A 20,768-nucleotide genomic window follows, 5' to 3' on the forward strand; every position below is an offset into this window, starting at 1 on the left:
TTTGCGTTTTTTCCACATTCATGGGGTTCCTGTGCCCCTAATCCCAGTGAATGTGAAGGGATGAGTGTACTGCAAATTCCTATAATTTTGATGGGGGTAGCAGGGAACAAATCAATCCACCATGTATTTGCTGGGATTTGAGTTGTTTTATTAAGATTTTTTTGTTTTTGTTTTTGCCTTTTATGAGGCAAAATGGGGGTCCAGGAATTCTGAGGATCCCCAAAGGTTTCAGGAACCACAAAATGGGCTCCTATTTTCTCCATACCTGCTTTAGATTGTACCAATTTGAATAAATGCATGTGCAGCAGATGCAAATTAATCAGTACTTAAAATTGCACCATGCAATTTTAAAATTTGGTTTACTGTACTTTTCTTACAGCAATTTCACAGCCATGTATGGTGAAAATTGCCTAAACAGCTTAAGGAAATTTAGTGCTCAACCAGATCCTTTCCCAAAACTGGCACGCTGCAAACAAACCGAAAAGGGGGGGGGGGATTTACCTAGGCTATTGCCACGCTGCAAAATTAATGCAGTTTGACACTGCTGTACCTGTCATGACTTCATCCTATGGAATCCTAGATTTGTAGTTTGTTGAGGCACCAGCACTCTTTGATGGAGAAGCCTAAATATCTCACAAAACTACAAACACCAGAATTCCACAGCAATGAGCCATGGCAGTTAAAGCAGTGTCAAACTACATTAATTAAGCAATGCAGCTGCAGTTCTAGAAGCAATTCAAAACCATGCATTGCTATCTGGAGGTCTGGCTTTCTCACTCCATCCAACAAAAGTTAAGTCTGCATATGTTTGAGGATGAGGAAGGGAAAAACACAAAGGAAGCTCATGAGGCTGAAGCTCTTCATTGGTCTTTGTATAATATCAATCATTTTATATTTTGTCTGATTCATCTCAAAGGGTTCAGAGGTTCAAGAATATGACAGTGAATCATGCTTTCACGCCTTTCCTTTCCTTCTCTTTCATATGCAAAATCTTTCCTTCATTCCTAAGTCTCCTAACAACAGAAACCATAATTAACACTAATCTTCAAAACACAGTTTGATATTAGGGTTTCAAATCCCTTTGCAAACCGTGATTTGGAGGTTAGCACTAACAGATGCTTTCTAGCTTGGATGCCAGGGCAAACTATAATAAAAAGAAACCAAGAAATGGAGAACATATTCATATTCCTCCTTTTCTATCAGTCCCTTATGTTACTACCTAGTAAGATGACTAACAAGGATCAGGGCATAGTTTACATAAATGCTCATCATTTGTTTTGGCAGGCTGAGCTCTACAACTGAACCACAGACATGAAGCAACAATCTGGTGCCTGCAAACTTCCTTGCTTCAATTGGCTGATTAGATTAACTTGTTTGGCATAATATACACAGCCAACTGTTTACTGAGTGGTGTACTTGCTGGTGCAGTGGAAGCCAATACATCATTCTGAGGTTAAACAAGTTTCCAACACAATGAGACAGGGACATACCAGGCTAAGCTGGAATAGTAGGCACTAACTGCCTTGGACAACTGTTTTTACCTGATTTAAAGTTGGCCTAGGTTTTAAAATGGTAGAATTTTAATTGACGCTTTTTACTACTGCTTTGAAATGGTACTGTATTTTCTGGCGTATAAGACGACTTTTTAACATGCAAAAATTGCGTTAAAAGTCGGGTGTCGTCTTATACGCTGGGTTAAGCCCAGCCACAGTGGCCGCTAGAGAACCTTGCGGCTCGATGTGTTCGCTGCCGGCCTCTTCCTACCTTCCAGGCCTCCCTGGTCCCTTGAAGCCGACGCGCACAGCCTGCTGCCGGCATCCAGGCCTCTGGAGGACCCTGGAAGCCGGTGCACACGCGCCTGCTTCCAGAGGCCTGGATGCCAGCAGCAGGGTGTGCACGTGTGTGTGCCAGCTTCCAGGGTCCTCCAGAGGCCTGGATGCTGGCAGCAGTCTGTGCGCATGTGTGCGCCAGCTTCCGGGGTCCTCCAGAGGCCTGGATGCTGGCAGCAGTCTGTGCACGTGTGCGCACCAGCTTCCAGGGTCCTCCAGAGTTCCCTGGAAGCTGGCGCATGTGGGCGCCAGGCCCCCTTAACTCGGCCATTTAATAGGCCAGGGCGCTGCCTACATGTGAGGCAGGCTTTGCAGGCCTCAGCAGAGGCCTGGGCAACCAGCGCACGTAGCCAGTTTTTAAATGAAGAGGGGGGGGGGGTCGTCTTATTCCGTGAGTATATGCCAAACCCTATATTTTAACTTTAAAAGTTGGGGGTCATCTTATACACCCAGTCGTCTTGTACGCCGGATAATATGGTAGTTTAATTGTAGATCCTAATTTTGTATTTTGTTTATTTATTTCACAAAGATTGCAATATGAAAATGCTATGAAATGACTCTATAGCCCTTAAAGGCAGTAAATAAATACCTAAAACCAAACAATGGGGGGAAACCTTTAAGAAGACAACAGAGATTAATTTTAAAGAAATAATTCTTTTTTATACTAGCTAGTTTATATATCAGTTTTGTATGTTATAGGGAAATACACAGTGTAATACATCTTGATAGTTTTCTTCAAGGTCAATGGGCAAGCCACAGCAATACCAATGGTTCAGTGTCACTGAAAAACATATGAGAATTATAGTAAGTGCTGCCACAGAAGGTTTTTGGAGTGCAACCCTGAATAACCTGAGTTATCCTGAACTGTTATATCACCAGGATAATCTCCTTATAATTCATCAATTGTGGAAGGCAAAGGGGGAAAAACCTGGAAAGCAGAATCCAAGAAACTGTACTGCGTGAATGATAAAATCCTGGATGCAATTTAACTAGCAAAAATATGAAATATATGAAGCCTCTTTAATAGAGTATTATAAAGGACTCTCAGGGACTTTTACAAAAAAATTTCCAGACAGTCAGATTGATCTTAACCTGCCATAGTAGTATACAATTTGAGACTAATTTTACCTTCAGAGACATGGCAAACTTGTATCGCCCATGCAGTTAACATTTAAAATAAAAATGTGATCAAATATTTATAAATTTCTAAAAGGATGGAATGGAACCACAGACCCACGGTTATTGATCTGAGTAAATACTCAAGTGATAAGATATTATCACTTAAAGGCAATTAGTTGAAAACTGATTCTGTTACCATACCTGAAGAAATGTAACAATCCCAAATGGTGTCTGAACTGGCTGCATTTGGGGATCTTCAGTTAGCAGCATATGCTGGATCCTAGACTCACTATTGTCCAATGGACTATGCCATGATACATGATCACCGCTACAAAATGTATTTTCTGTTGGGGAGAAATGAAGAAGAGTAAGGGGAACTGTCATCTAGTACTCCTATATATTTCTACCTGTTTCTTTAAAAGGAAGGGTGGAAGAAAGAACTGCAGCAAATAAAGTTAAGATTTATTAACACACTTTTTTCTTCCACTGTTACCTATCTTCAGTCATAATGAGCATGTAACACATGATAAAAAGAGAAAGTCTGTTAAAGCCACTACAATATTTAAATACAGACTTGTAAGATGGTCTTGCAAAAATTCTTGTAAAATCATTTATGGACAGGTGGTTGGATATGCAATAAGTTTTGTGATATGGTGTCTGTCCGGTCAGAAAAAAATGTTGTTATCACACCCTGCATTATTTTAGGATACCAATATTTTGTTATATTTTATTATAACAGCAGTTACAAAGAGGCCATGAGCATGAACATAGAAAGGTCTGATGAACTTCTGACTGGTCACATAGACCTAAGGACATGTGGTAAAGACCCCTGTAACTTTATGGCTGTGAGTACTGCTGCTTTCCCACCTCCTGTCATGTGCATTTCTTCTTGAAGGTCACAGACAAAGGTTTGTCAGCCTAGAACATCAAACCAATCTTCCTGCTAGCCCCCATTCTGCCTTCTTACACCTGATCTTACCTCAAACTCCCTGGGGTTGTCCTGATCTTATTCCTAGTCTGTTAAACCAATGTCACTGCCATCAACCAAAAATATTCATTTTTTAATGTTAAGTCGAAGGCTTTTATGGACGGCATCCATAGTTTTTTGTGGGTTTTTCGGGCTACGCGGCCATGTTTTAGATGATTTTCTTCCTGACGTTTCGCCAGGAAGAAAATCATCTAGAACATGGCTGCATAACCCGAAAAACCCAAAAAAAACTATTCCTTTTTTAACTCTGAAGTTAAAACTATCAACCAACTGGAAACCCATTGTTTCTGGGATACCTGTAAAATCAACTCAAACTGCCTCAAGTCAAGTTTGGTTCCTACACAATGAGACATGGACAAGCCGGATTCCCCCACGTAAAGCAAATACCGCCTATGCTTGAGCCCCATTTAAATGAATGGGGCTCGTGCAAGTGGCGGCACAGTGGCATGGAGGCACAGGGGGGCCTATGGAACTCACCCCCTTCCCCCAACGCGGCTTTCAGCTTATGGTGAAAGCCGCATAAAGCGTGCCCACGTATGACGCGGGCGCACTGTAATTGGATAGAAGAGGATTTGTAAGCATGGTCAAAATCAGTATACAGTAGAGTCTTAATTATCCGACATAAACGGGCGGGCTGATAGCCGGATAGCCAAAAATGTCGGATAATCTGGAGGGTCCAAGAAAAGCCTTGAAATCACTGTGAATTGCAAACGTATTGAAGTTTTATTGCAGTAACAGTAAAAGTAATGTTGCAGTAATGTTACTGTAACAACATTTTTGTAGATGCAAAAGAAAGAGGAGGTTTTGGCATCCCAGATTTAAAATTCTATTATTATGCATGTACCTTTACCTGGATTATGGACTGGACAACACTTAAAGACAAAAAACTATTAAATTTACGGATGGCATGGATATTTATGGTATAAGAGATTAGCTGTTAATAAAAGAATTCGAGAATCATGTCATCAGAAAATCATTATTAGTAGTATGGAATAAAATTAAAGGTAAATGCTATAATCAAATACCAAGCTGGGTTTCACCACATGAGGCATGGAAATTATATATTATGATTTAATCCAATGGGAGGATCAAATACTGAAATTAAGATCTGACAAAGAACTAGAAGAAAAGGGTTACAAATGTTCAGGGTTCCCATATAGACAGCTTAAAGAAAGATTCAAGATAGATTTAAAATTCGAAGGTATCACCAATACTGACAATGAATTGGATGAAATTATCTTAAAATCTAACAAATCTACAATTTTCAAATTATATTTTTTACTATTGAAAAGAGAATTAGAAGACGAAACTATAAAAGAAAGCATAGAATCATAGAATCATAGAAAAGCATGATCAAATGGGCTAGGAATATAGGTCATCCTATCAAATTAGAAAACTGGGAAAGTTTATGGGGTCGGGATATAAAGTTTACATTATCAATGGATGTAAGGGAAAATGTATATAAAATGATCCACCGATGGTACCTCTTTCCAAATAAGATAGCATAAATTAACAAAAAGGAAAAAGAAAAATGTTGGAAATGTCATAGAAGAGTTGAATCATTTTACCATATATGGTGGGCCTGCAAAAAAGCAAACGGATACTGGAAAAAAGTCCATAACATTATTCAAAAAATTGTACATACTCAAATCAAATTTAAGCCAGAAATTTTTTTATTAAACATAGGCCTGTTACAGACAGGCCAAAATAAAGCTGCTTCGAGTCACTTTGGAGATATGGTATTTCAATGATGCATGCGTCCTAAGAGTCCAAAAGCCACACCAAAGCTGCACTCCAGTCCTTAGAACTGGCGCGTGGCTTTGGTGTGGCTTTTGGACTCTTGGGATGCATGCATCATTGAAATACCATACCTCCAAAGTGACTCGAAGCAGCTTTATTTTGGCCTGTCTGTAACAGGCCATAATTGAAGAAAGGCAGGAAAGGAAACATTTAAAAATCCTACTATATTTAACAACTACGGCAAGGATAACATATGCAAGGAAATGGAAAGACAGAGGCACCAGCGATGGATGACTGGTTAAGGAAATCGCTGGAGATGATAGAACTTGACAGATTAAACAGTTTAATGAAAGGAAATTGGGTTGAGAAAACTAACTTAGATACGTTACAAACGGCCATTTAGTACGCGCTCTGCACGTGCTAGGGTTAGGAAGGGTCTTACCTTCCTAACCGTCCCCGTCCCTAGTACGCACAGAGCGCATAGTAAATGGTGGCGCCCGTCCACACAAGCGCCGCCATTTTTACTGGCACGGCGGAAGTGATGCCGTGAGTGCGCGCCTCGCGGCACCACTTCCAGGTGCCAAGAAGTGCCATTTCGGCGCTTCTTTTTAGCTGCGTTGGGAAGCCTTGCAGTCTGGCCACTGGGCCTTCTCAGCGCAGATAATGACGGTGGTGGCAGACCGCCCGCTTTTGGGCGGTCTATAACGTGCCAAAGACTGGGATGCATTAATTGTATTTTGCAAGGAATATTGGTCATAGGGCAGTAACGTCAAAATGTTTAATGCTAACTATATAAGAGATGTGGTAATATAAAGTAGTAATAACCAATCTTTTTATTTACGTGAATATGCAGGAAACTATATGTTATAGAAGTAGACAACTGGTAAGAAGTAGACAGATATCTGAAAGTGTCGAAATGTAAGATGATGTACAAGACTACATTGATATGATAAATGGATACTTTATACAACGGGGAAAAGAATCAGTGTAGAAAGTCTTTATTTGGAAAATTTTGTTGAATTTAAATTAGTGGTAACTCAGTCGGATAAGCTAACATACAATCTTACATCAGACTTTATAGAGTCTTCATAGGAAAAATAACAGAAAGGAGAAATTGATAGTATATAAGTGTTATCATGTACAGGCTACGATACAAGAAATAAGTATGTAAAAGTTTACATACACTGTTAAAAACAGATTAGACATGCTGAGTATTGCAAATATATCTGATTGTTTGAGAGAAAAAGTATTATAAAGAATGCTCAACTAAGTGCCAAATGAAATAAATACATGTAAGGAGGGAGGGGGGACATTTGAACAGAGATAAAATGAGAAGGAAGTGAGAAGAAGGACTGAAGATAAATGTATGGAATGTGAGAAGAATTTTTCTTTATGCAAGATAACAACTTGATATAATAACTTGAGGTGAGATATTGTATTACATTATATTGTATTATAATGAAATTAAATGTAGAATGTAGTTGGTAAACACTGTAAATAAAAATAATTTTTTTAAAAAAAAATAACAACATTGTTTGGGGGCGTGTCTGGGGGGCATGGAAATGTATACAGCCATGCCCTCAAGCAGCCGCGACATTGCATAATCCAGAATGTCGGATGACCAAAGGACAGATAATCGAGACTCTACTGTACTGCTTTTTGTATTTGTTCCTAGACTTTCGGAAATGTTTCCAAAAGACTGCAACTACTGGTAGAATCCACTTCTTGGATTATCTAAATCAGTGGTTTTCAACTTTGGTCCTCTAGATTTTTGAGACTTCAACTCCCAGAATTCCTGAACAATGAGCACACTGACTGGGACTTCTGAGAATTGAAGTCTAAAACATCTGGAGGCCCAAAGTTTAAGAACAACTGATACATGGTACACTGATCCATCAATTTGAATCTCTGTCTGTTATCAGAGATGGTGAGGAAGAGCAGCAGGGACAGACTTCAGGGACAGAGCAGGGGATCCTGGGAGTACCACCAAAGGGAACAGTCACTGCTAAGCCTCGAAGGAGGTGTGTGGTCATAGTGGGGGACTCCTTGCTGAGGGGTAAAGAAACAGTGGTTTGTGGGCCTGACAAGATGTCTAGGGAGGTGTGCTGTCTCCCTGGGGCAAAGATCTGTGATATGACAGAGAGGCTGACAAGACTTGTCAAGCCCACTGACCATTATCCCTTTCTTTTGGTTCATGTGGGAACCAATGATACTGCAAGGCACAGTCTTCAGAATATCAAGGGATTATGAGGCTTTGGGTAGGAAGTTGAAAGAGGTGGATGCACAGATTGTCATCTCATCTCTTCTCCCAGTCAAAGGGCATGGTCCAGGAAGGGAGAAGAAAATAGCGGATGTAAACAACTGGCTCCGTAGATGGTGCCACCAAGAATGGTTTGGATTCTTGGATCATGGACTGAGGTTCCATGAGGAAGGACTTCTGGCAAAGGATGGGTTGCATCTCGCGCCAGTTGGCAGAAACGTTTTTGCCAATAGTCTCAAGAATTTGATCAGGAGGGCTGTAAACTGAGTTATGTGGGGGAGAGAGACAACAGGGACGGAGAAAATAGTCAAACTGTCATAGAGGGAACAAGACAAACAGTGCAAGGACCCAACAGTGGGAGAATTTTTTTTGCACAGGCAGCAAGTAAAGGGAACACATGGTCTTAAATGTATCTACACTAATGCACAGAGTATGGGAAATAAGCAAGCTGAACTTGAACTCCTAGTACAACAAAGCAAATATGATATAGGCATCACTGAAACCTAGTGAGATGAGTCTCATGATTGGAATATAGGAATAAATGGGTATAACCTTTTCAAGAAAAATAGGCCAAACAGGAAAGGAGAAGGAATAGCCTTATACGTCAGGGACATTTACACCAGTGAAGAGATCCAGGACATCGATCCTGGAAGCCAGGTGGAGAGCATCTGGATAAAAATTAAAGGAGAAGGAAACAACAAGGATGTTATGGTGGGAGTCTACTACAAACCCCCGAGTCAGACGGAGGAACTGGATGATGCCTTTCTAGAACAGAAGACCACACACTCAGAAAGGAGAGATATAGTAGTGATGGGTGACTTCAACTATCCTGATATTTGCTGATATTTGCTAATATTTGTTGGAAGAGACCGCACGGGCCATCCAGTCCAACCCCCTGCCATGCAGGAAATCCAAATCGGGGATGCTTTGATTTGGATTTCCTGCATGGCAGGGGGTTGGACTGGATGGCCCGTGTGGTCTCTTCCAACTCTATGATTCTATGATTCTATGGAATTCAAACTCAGCCACATCCTCAAGGTCTAGCAAATTCCTCACTTGCCTTGGAGACAGTTTCATTGTCCAAAAGCTGAAAGAGGCAACAAAGGGACCAGCTATTTTGAATCTGATCCTAACAGGGATGACCTAGTTAACGGCGTGCAAGGGGTGGGATCCTTAGGTGGAAGTGACCATGTTCTCCTGGAATTTGTTATACAATGGAAAGGAGAAGCCAAGCATAGTCAGACACATATTCTAGATTTTAGGAGAGCGGATTTTAGTAAACTTAGAGAAATACTGGGGGTGATCCCATGGTCAGAAATATTAAAAGAGATGCCTCAAGAAACCAGGATGGATGACTAAGGAATTTTCAACTGAACTAACTTTTAAACAGAACATGTATAAATGGAAAAATGGGGAAAACACCAAAGAGGAATTCAAACAAATAGCAGGCACATGTAGGGGTAAAGTCAGAAAAGCTAAAGCACAGAATGAGCTCAGGTTTGCTAGAGAGGTTAAGAACAATAAAAGGGGCTTTTTTGGATATGTCCGCAGCAAAAGGAAGAAGAAGGAAACGGTAGGGCCACTCTGTGGAGAAGATGGCAAAATGCTAACAGAAGACAGAGCAAAGGCAGAATTACTAAACACCTTCTTTGCCTCAGTGTTCTCAGAAAAGGAAAAGAGTGCTCAACATGAGGATAATGGAGCAGAAGACAGAATAGGGGAATTTCATCACAGAATAAGTAAAGAGATAGTAGAGAAATACCTTGTTAATCTAAATGAATTTAAGTGAACTACATCCAAGGGTATTAAAAGAACAGGCAAATGTAATATGTAATATCGAAGCCATTGGCAATAATATTTGAGAACTCCTGGAGAACAAGAGAAGTCCCAGCAGACTGGAGGAGGGCAAACGTTGTCCCCATCTTCAAAAAGGGGAAAAAAGAGGATCCCAACAATTATCATCCAGTTAGTCTGACATCTATACCAGGAAAGATTCTAGAGCAGATCATTAAACAGAAAGCAATGCCATAATCACAAAAAGTCAACACGGGTTTCAGAGAATGCCAGGCAAACCTGATCTCTCTCTCTCTCTCTCTCTCTCTCTCTCTCTCTCTCTTTGATGAAATTACTGGCTTGTTAGATGAAGGGAATGCTGTGGATATAGTGTATCTTGATTTCAGTAAGGCCTCTGACAAAGTTCCCAATGACATTCTTGCAAACAAGCTTGTAAAATGTGGGTTAGACAAGGTAACTGTTACATGGATTTGGCTAATTATAGACCCATCTCTTTACTCAACACAGATTATAAAATTCTGGCCCTAATATTAGTGGAAAGATTTAAGAAAGTGTTGAATGAATACATTCACAAAGATCAAGCTGGATTTCTTCCCTCATGTCATATGAAAGATAACATAAGAACAGTCCTAGATATCATAGAATATTATGAGAGAAACAATGAAAGAAAATTGGCTTTGATATTTGCAGACGCTGACAAGGCCTTTGATAATGTGAATTGGGACTGCTTAATTGAAATACTGAGAAGAATGGGGGTAGGGGGAAATTTTCTGTCATGGATAAAGAACATATACGAATCACTGAAGGCCCAATTGATAATTAACGGAAAGAAGTCAAAAGAATTCAAAATAAAGAAGGGTACAAGACAAGGATGCCCCTTATCCCCCCTACTTTTTATCGTGGTATTGGAAGTATTAAATAATAAAATAAGGGAAGAGAAAGCAATTAAAGGTACTAAGTTGGAGTTGAGAATATAAACTGAAAGCCTTCGCGGACGATCTGGTGATCATTTTAGAGGACCTGAATCAACAAATAGAAAAATTATTGGAAATGATAGAGGACTTTGGGAAAATATCAGGATTTAAAATTAACAGAGATAAAACAGTAATGATAACCAAAAACCTAAGTAAGAGCGAAGAAAACTTACTTGTTCAACAATCAAAATGTAGGGTCTCCAAGAAGGTGAGATACCTAAGAATTTGGTTGTCAAATAAAAGTACAGAACTGTATGACAACAATTACCTTAGTAAATGGAAAGAAATTAAAAGGGACTTAAAAAGATGGAACAAACTTAAATTATCCTTCTTAGGAAGGATTGAAGCGGTAAAGATGATGGTATTACCGAAAATTAATTTCCTTTTCCAGACTATTCCAATATTGAGCAGTGATACCCCACTAAAAGTATGGCAAAAGGACATTAAAGACTTCATCTGGGAATATAAGAAACCACGCATTAAATGGAAAATTTTATCCAAACAGAAAGAAGGAGGAGGAGTTGGTCTCCCAGATTTAAGTTTATATTATCAAGCAAATGTACTTGATTGGATTTCAGATTGGATGATACTAGAGAATGAGGAATTATTGAACTTAGACGGTCATGATAACAGATTTGGGTGGCATGCCTATTTATGGTATGACAAAGCATCGGTTCACAAAGAATTCAACCATCATATTATTAAAAGATCCTTGCTCCAAATTTGGCTTAAAATCAAGAAAAAGCTATTTAGAAAAATTCCTTTATGGGTCTCCCCACAAGAAGCTTTGCTTGGTAGATGGAAATCCCTAAATATATGGCTTAAATATAAAGACATTTTACATAAGACTGATCAAAACAAGCTTGAATTGAAACCCATCCAGGAACTTTCTCAAATTGACCCTAAGATACACTGACTCCTGTATATACAATTGAATGAAAGATTTAAAATAGACTCCAAAACTCAAGAAATAAGAGAAGAACTGACTAAACTGGAATAATTATTAATTTCTTGTAAAGACAAGAAAGTGGCAAAGATCTATAATGCACTTCGAGATTTAGAACAAGAATAAGATCTGGTCTCAGAAGCTATGATCAAGTGGGTGACGGATTGTGGAAGGTCAATTGATCTTGAAAATTGGAAATACGCAAGGACTAGAACAAAGAAGTTCACTCGATCTCAGGCACTGAGAGAAAACTATTTTAAAATGGAGCAAAGATGGTATTTGACACCAAATAAAATGGCAAAGATATATAACTTAAAATCAAAGAACTGTTGGAAATGTTGTTCAGTAATAGGCACATGGATTCATACTTGGTGGCACTGCATGAAGTTAAAAACTTTTTGGAAACAAGTACACAGATTTATTGAGAAAGCATTTCAAGTAAAATTCGAACTAAGACCTGAAATTTACCTCCTAAATATGCTTAATAAGCTGCTGCCACAGACTGAAAGGAAACATTGGCAAGTTTTACTGTATCTGATTACTGCGGCTAGATTGGTGCTGGCACAAAAGTGGAAAGATACAGATATGCCGAGCGTGGACAATTGGCTTTTGAAGGTACTAGAAATGAGAAACATGGATCAATTAACAGCTCTTTTGAACAATAAAGACACTGAGCAATCAGAGGAAGAATGGTCTCCTATTCTAGAAATATGTAACCAGAAATGGGGAAAAGGTAGAGAAAGCAGTAACTAATTTAGAAATAAATAAATAAATTCTTAGACCTGGGGATCCTATTCATTAAGGAAAGAGAGCGAACAGTTGGATTAGGCCAGGTGTTCCACTGGCCATCGACCTATGGGGACCCTCAGGGTTCTGTTTTGTCCCCTATGCTATTCAACATATACAAGAAACCACTGGGAGAGAGATTTGGAGTGTGGTGCCATCAATATGCAGATGACAACATTACTACTCATTTCCACCTTAATCCAAGGAGGCTGTCCTGGTCCTAAACCACTACTGTCTGTCATCAGTAGTGGATTGGATGAGAGTAAACAAATCGAAACCTAATCCAGACATGACAGAGGTGCTCCTGATCAGTTGGAAGGCAGATAAGGAATAGGGATATAGCCTATATTACATAGGGTTACACTCCCTTGGAAAAGTTTGGGGGTATTCCTAGACTCAGCTTTGAACCTGGAAGCCCAGGTCTGTGTAATGACCAGGAGTGCTTTTGCACATTTAAAACTTGTGCACCAACTGTGCCAATTCCTTAAGACGCTGGATCTGGGCTTGGTGGTACATGCTTTAGTAACATCCATTTGAACTACTGTAACATGCTCTACTTGGGGCTGCCTTTGAAGAGTGTTTGGAAACTTCAGCTTGTCCAAGGAGTTACAGCCAGACAGTTAACAGGGGCAGCTTACAGAGATCACACAATTCCCCTGCTGAAACAGCTCCACAGGCAAAATTGTGGCAGTGAATTGTTTTAATGTGTATGGTTTTAAATTCTTTTATTTTTTAAATTGTATTATATTTTAAACAAATGATCTATTTTAATATTGCAATGGTTTAATTCCATTTTAATTGTCACTGTAAGCCACTTTGAATCCCAATTTGAGAAAAGCAGGGGTACAAATAAATAAATAAACAATAGTAATATTAATAAACATATATTCTCTTAAGAAATGATTCAGTCTTTTAAGCCATCAAACAAATGTAGCTAGATTCTTGTGGTAACTACAAACACCCACCAGATGTCCCCACTGTTTCTTATGTTTTTTAAAAACTATTTTTATTTTTGTTCTTTCTTTTTTAAAAAAAACATATATTAGCTTCCCTAACAATACATCTAAATAAAGACTTAATGGTTGTTAAGAGTAAAATTAAAACAAAGACTCATATATGCCTGGTAGAATTAATTTCTATTTCATAAACCCGCCATTGAACATACTGTACAACAGCAGTGTATAGGGAACACCAGGATACAGAGCAGCTCCTTAAACTTTACAGTCCAGAGAAGAAAATATACGTGCATCCACACAAAAAGAAAACAACATTTCTCTGTGACACTTAAAGCTCGGACGAAGTGATCCATCGGGATGAGAACTTCAGCCTCCAGGCCCACCTAAATTATACACAGGTCAGAAAAAGTTTCTCTCTTCCAGTGGAATCTCCCCATAGCTTTATAAGGCAGGCAGTCTTGATCTATCCTTACCAAGCTAGAGCAATGTGGCCCGAGGGCAGGGTGAGGAACCAAACTGAGGACATAAGTAAAGGAAATGTTTCTCAATTAAACAAGCAGATGTGGAAAACAAAAATATCAGATAAGGGTTGCTGAACACTGAATATAAATCCACCAGCTGCAGAATAAGAGAGATAAGAAGCCTTTAACAACCTATGAATTCCAACTATGTGAGTACTTTGAGCATGTTAAATACAGCTCTTCCAGTGTTCAGATCTTAACTTGATTCCACAATTTCAATTCTTCATTCCACAGGTTAGATTAACTAAATGTTTTAATGATGCAAACCTCATAGTTATAGTTCCCTAAAGTGAAACAAAGTGACAAAGACCCTCATTGTGGAACCTTGTCTTTCTGTCTGGATATTCCACATGTCAAATGCTCATTCAATTCTATGCTGATCCATCCTCATGGTTTGCTGCCCAACTCCTTCTCCTGGGAAATCCCAGCCAGTTGGAGCTGGTTTTCAAATGCTAATATCGCTGCTGGAGATCCACCTATTTGTATCTATTCCAGTACAGACAACTTTTTTAAAAGTCTCTTTTCCTCACATTAACCACAAAATTCACACTGACTGCTCAATTAAACTACAGAAAATCAGCCATGTGAAAAATCATATGAAGGCCAATTTAATTCCTTTATAGTCAGTAAATCTAGTGTTAAAACTTGATAGCCAGCCCTTCCTTCACTATACAGTGGCATGCAACACCAGCCTTTCTATCAAGGATCCAACAATGATTAGACAAAGATACAATCAACTGCAATCTTCATCACAAAGCTCAGAATTTAGTACATGCTACAAGTAAGTATGTAACTCTGAATGTCAATTAGGATTTTATCCTGGTACTAAAACAACTACAGATTATTGCTTCCTCTGCTATGAATTCAGTGTAGAATTGTATCATCTTGCACCTCTAAAATCAAGAGATATTTTTTAAAAACCTAGGGCTATGAATAAAAATATGGATATTAGAAGATAACCCTGCTTACAAATGTTAAGAGTGGAAGGCTAGTGAGTTTTTTCATTCCATTGGAAATACTCAGATATACACATTTGAGAGCTAATGCTAATATAGTGTTTGGTATGAAGCATTTGTGAACAAGTACGACTGAAACAAATGAAGAGGTCATTCACTTTTTTTTTAATGAAGAGATTCACATCTCCGTGCTGATTCAGAACCAAATCAGGTCTTTTACTTCAACAGGCATTTGATGATTAACATGCTGTGCAAAAGGGTCTTTTGTGTGTGGGGTGAGATGTACTGTACAGTTGGCATGCATATTATGCAAGGGATTGTCACTGGGTGAGCCATGGGAGCTGATCCTGATGGCCTCACAGGTCCATTCCCATGGCTCACCCAGTGACAATGCCAAAGAGGGGTGAGCTAAGGAGAAAGATTGGCTGCTGAGTGGCGCAGACAGCCCACCCAGCTCTGGAGAAAGCCCAAGGAACCCGTGCGGGCTGCATGAGCAGAGTACATAGGGCTCCCCATCAAGGCATGGTAGCTTGTTTAATTGTTTGTTTGTTGTTGTGTGCCTCCAAGTCATTTTTTACTTATGGCAACTCTAAGGCAAACCTACCATAGGGTTTAATTAGCAAGATGTGGGGAATAGAACCCTGATCTCTAGATCTCTTGAGTCCAACATTCAAACTATTACACTACACTGGCTCTCATCTTATTTAATTGCATTCTACTTTTTTATTATCAGTTTTTTAACCATGTTGTAAGATGTCTTAGGTCCCATGTTAGGAAGGGAAGGAAAGGAAAATAAAATAAAATAAAAGCTATGCAAGCCATGCTTAGGGAACCTTTTGACCTCCAGACACCATTGAAGAAGGAGATGAAAGATCAATCATAGCTGCACTTCAGGTTTGCCAGCAAAGTTACGCTACTGAGAGATTACAAAACATGGGAGGCCTAATTCTACTAGTCAACAAGGAGTATGATATGACTCTTCTCATCCCTTTTGTGTGGCAGTAGTACCAGTGTGTGCCTTCTTGTATGTGGACAAGCAATTGGAGACCTGCAGGTTGACTGAACATGATTTAGAAGATGAGAGGTGGAAATCCTATGGCCCTCCAAATACTGTTGGACTGTAATTCCCAGCATTTCTCACCATGTTCCCCCACCCACTCATTTGGACACATTGTTTCTTTCGAGAAACAATCTTATTTAAAAACCAAAACATGTGTGGAAATTTCAGAAGATGAAGAAGTAAAAAAATTGTGTTAACAGCCTTAAGAAATACATTTTATTAGCAGTATAAAAGACTCTTTCTAGCTGCAGAGGCTCTTCTATGTATAAGAATACCTCTCCACAAATCAGTTATCTATGGGGTTAAAAGAGATGGCCATGAAGGGGCGGCTTCAAGCTGCCATCACCCACAGGACCACAGCAAACACACGCCACGGTCCCTAAGGCGCCCTCACCAGTGAGCCAAATTGCAGCTGAAAAGATCCCCTCCCTTTTGGGCTGGGTTTGGGTGGCCCAGAAGCAGCTTAAGTGTGGCTTCCGCACATCTTGGAGGTGTGCATCATCTAATGGCCACGCCAATCCATGCAGAAGCCAGTTTTTTCAGCCCATCTGTTCAGGTCCAAAGTGAACTTTGAAACAAGAACATAAGAATGGCCATGCTGGAACAGACTAAAGGCCTATTTAATTCAAGAGCCTTTTCACACCACATAATTATAGTGCTATGATTACACTTTAATTGTCATGGTTGTATCCTATGGAATCTTTGGGTTTACCGCTTGGTTAGGTGCTATAGCTCAGTGTATGAGAATTCAAAATGCCCCTCCCCAAACAGTAAATCCCAGGATGTTGTCATGGCAGTTAAAATGGAATCATAGGGCTAGTGTGAAAGGGCTAGTGTGAAGCCCTCCAAGCAGTCTGTTTACACCGTGGCCAATCCATCCCTATAGGAAGAGCAAAAGCATGACATGAGTTTAAGCAAACACCAATTTACTTAAACCTAAGAATACCACGTATGATTTTTAAAAGATACTGAAAATTTGCAAGAACTTGCAAGTCAGAACATGCAATGTTGACAAAGTTTTACAAATTTACAATCTTCATGATTTCCAACTGATGTTTATAAAAATAAAATGCTTGAAGTATAATACTGAAAAGTAAGGTAGCCATTGTTGCTATCCTTAGTGGAAAGGTTACCTTTTAAAGAGTGCCTTTGAATATATTATATAGGGAAATATTTAGCATATACATGTAAGTAACAGTGGAAAAATCTAACATTGTGGCACCAGTGTTTCAAGGATTGAAAGGCAAGAGCTAGATAACTTTCATATAGATGCTGCTTCATTCCTACATTTGAAAAATCTTTAGTCATATGTCTATTAAGGTATTTTGGTTTTGTATTTCATCTTATAATTTTTGGATCCTAATATTTAATGAAAAGCAAATGTTAAGCAACCTGTTCATCATTTTTAAATATCTTGTATAGAGGTGGGAATTATGCAACCCTCCAGATACTGCTGAACTGTAACTTCTAGCACCCCTTAAAACTGGCTACTCTAGCTAGGGCTATTGAGATTTGCAGTTTAACAACATTTGCAGTGCTAAATCACTCCCATTCCTCACTACTGTAAGTTTTTAGTATCTTGCCTTATAAAGCCTCTTATCCCAACATAAAGGAACACAGTATGTTCAATTTATTCGGTTACACACAGAGCAACTCTCAGTTTATTCCTCAAGAAGTGTCATTTGCATCATTTTGATAATAAATTATTAGCATATGTGAAGTCGAAGGCTTTCATGACTGGAATCCATAGTTTTTTGTGGGGTTTTCAGGGTTCTCTGAATATGCCAGCCACAGATGCTGGCGAAACGTCAGGAATAAACTCTTCCAGAACACAGCTACATACCCGAAAACTCTACAAAAAATAATTATTAGCATATCTTGCAGGTAAGATATATAGTGCACCCGTGTCATACGCGGGCACACTATACGCGGATATGAGCATACACTCAAACATCTGTAGAGCCTCGTGGGAGTGCGAGGGGCAGCGCATCCCATTGGAATGAATGGGGTGTGCGCCCACTGCACGTATGCACCCCCACATGCACGAGCCCCATTCATTCTAATGGGGCTTGAGCATGCACGGAATTCGGCTTACGCGGGGGGTCCGGAACATAAAAGTTTACTTACATGAAAAAGAGAATCATTTACCAATAAGGGTAAACATACTTACATCTCTTTGGTTTGTTGTAATCTTAAAACACTTTACGTAAAGTATCTCCAATCTCCAGGAAGAAAATATTGCTGAGACTTGGAATTATTGAATCATGCTGCTTATTGCCATCAAAACTCAAGAGCAAGAATACATAAAGGCATTGAAATTCAACTCGGTTCATGTGTTAGAGTATAAAACTTTCAGTGTTTACTTTGTAAACTCCATGATAAACAGTTCCAAACTTTAAAAATTACAAGCTGGGGACTGTTCAAATCAGATAACAACACAGGAATATTGAAGTAACAAAGGAAGACCCAATAGTGAACTAAAATAAAAACACATGCGAAAAATATTTCTTTGGACAAAGCGAAGGTGCATTACTAAGAGTCTTTGACAAATCCAAGTAAACGTAGTTAAGATTTGGAGTGTTAATAATTTTTCAATACAGAAGTCATATTTAATAAGAGGCGAATACTCTTACCTATGTATTCCTGTATGTCTTCCCCCTTTAATAGCATGGATTTCTTTTTTAAGACTGTAAGCCTGCAGGCTGAACCTACTGTTTAATTACTTTTTAAATAACTCTTATATTTATATTTTTATTTATTTTTATTAATGATTTTGTAAAATATGTATTATTTTTATATGTGTTATTAGCTGCCATGAGCCCCAATATTGGAATAAAGGTAGGACATAAATGAACAAGATAAATATACTTTTTAAAAAATGTAAAAATCTTGTATTTGGGGAATTTAATAAATAATATGGGCATCTCCAAATCAGGAGGAGGAGGAAGAAAAAGAAGAAACATTTAAGAACAGTAAATTAGACGGTTTTAATAGGACACATTCGTATGTCACAATTAAGCGGTGTGCTTTGTGAATGAGCTAACATGCAGGTGGGAACATCTAATCAAACTATGAACCTTCCAATAGTAAACCATAGATTGGACGTCCATGGTTTGTTTAGCCCCTTCTCACACCCTGGATTAAGAACCAAATGGGAACAAATGGGCAATATGTACCTGCACACTGATCAAGTATGATAAGCTAGAGTCCAGCTAAACTCTCATTTGGGTCAAGTAGGTTAATAGGTATCGTATGGCATGCACACATAAATAAATAAATATTTTTCTTTATAAATGTATTAAGATGCTGCCACAAACAATCACGAACTGATTCCATTAACTGATCTCCCTTGATTGCAGTGTATATAAAGTAGCAATGAAACTAAGCAGTCACAGAGAACTGAGGTCTCTACACAGCAGAGAAATCAAGAATAAATGTAACACAGTACAAACAAAGTTACAGTGGAACCTCGCCATACGCGGGGGATCCGTTCCGGATCCCGCCGCGTATGGCGATTTCTGCCTATGCTCGAGCCCCATTGTTTACAATGGGGCTCGTGCACGGCGGCGCAGAGGTGCGCGCGGTGCAACGGGCGCGCACGCCCATTCAACTGAATGGGACGCGCCGCCCCTTCCGCCCCGCACGCGCCCAGCAGCTTGAGCGCGTATGCTCAAAGCCGCTTATAAAAAGTCCGCGTATGCGGAGGCCCCACTGTATCCACAAATCTTTTGTTTAAAACAATGCAAGAATCAAGCAGGTATGAAAGGCCATCAGCTGGACAACTGGCACTCTTACCATTCACTGAATTTACCATTCTACTAATCAATCATACAAAAATTAACAACTATCACAGGTCTCATAAACTAACTCCGCTACAACATCTTTCCAAAAAAGAAGAAAAGACACACACACCCTTCCAAAACCCACCAACACACCGCAAACCATTCAAGTAGTACCTGATTGGAAGACATATCTGGCTAAACCTTGCATCAACTCTGCTGGCCATGTGGGTGGTGCAGATTCCCCAGTTTCACGTTTAAGTCGGAATGTCAGTTCAAATCCAAAGCCGCTTGGGCCATCTGGTCCAGTAAATCTAGAAGAAATTAAACAAAAGTTTCGCACCAAAGCATCTAAAACAGATAAGCTTATAAAGGACACTGTAATGTTCGCAGTACAATCTAATCTACATAAACTCAAAAGTTAGTTAACTCAGCATTAAATTAAGTAACTGCATACAGAATTGCAATCTTATTTTCTTGTGCAAAGAGGAAAACAACAGGAAAAATTCCTACAGAAGAATTCTTGACATCAGAATCTGTTCCAGAACAAAACCTGCTCTGCTTTCTCTGACAGAACGGTGAAAAAGCTCATCACCTCAAACTATAATTAAATCAGGTACATGAAACTGATAGACTGAGGCCCAGATCTTCTGTCTTAACTATGTTTACAAAATACATTTACTTGCATTCCAGGCTATGGAAGCTATGTGTGGTTTTGGTAGCTAGGTATGTGCAGAATTAGAGCAGTTGCTGAAAAGATACACAACACAGAAAGAAGTGAGGAGATATGGTTTTCCTACTGTGAGAAAGAAAAACAAAGCAGAGCTCAGAACTCACACAACAATTCATTTAAGCCCAACCTTAAATGTAATTTCCAAAACATAAATCCTATTGAACACAATGAGTTTTATGTTCCCATACACAAGATTCCTATTATCAATACATGTTTGGACTTTATCATACGGGGAAAACCAGGGCCTTAAACAGTTATTATTCCATGAAAAATCATGCAATCGCAATTTAGAATTTCAGATGATGTTGCGATTAAAAGGCCATTATC

General features: G+C 39.1%; 2 protein-coding genes across 3 annotated transcripts in view; one reads left to right on the forward strand and one right to left on the reverse strand.

Moving 5' to 3' along the window:
* ACTR1A (actin related protein 1A) overlaps nt 1-20,768 on the forward strand; it is a 515,484-nt gene that overhangs the window by 431,499 nt on the left and 63,217 nt on the right. The window lies entirely within an intron of this gene.
* Nucleotides 1-20,768, reverse strand: part of SUFU (SUFU negative regulator of hedgehog signaling) — an 88,439-nt gene that overhangs the window by 43,505 nt on the left and 24,166 nt on the right. For both annotated transcript variants that reach the window (XM_042457636.1, XM_042457635.1), the window contains exons 3-4: nt 19,886-20,022; nt 3,150-3,292 (exon numbers count right to left, since the gene is read on the reverse strand). In XM_042457636.1, coding sequence (XP_042313570.1) covers nt 3,150-3,292; nt 19,886-20,022 — 280 coding nt within the window. The remainder of the gene's footprint in view (nt 1-3,149; nt 3,293-19,885; nt 20,023-20,768) is intronic.

The sequence above is a fragment of the Sceloporus undulatus genome, chromosome 3 (assembly GCF_019175285.1).
Source record: "Sceloporus undulatus isolate JIND9_A2432 ecotype Alabama chromosome 3, SceUnd_v1.1, whole genome shotgun sequence".
Taxonomy (NCBI): Eukaryota; Metazoa; Chordata; class Lepidosauria; order Squamata; family Phrynosomatidae; genus Sceloporus; species Sceloporus undulatus.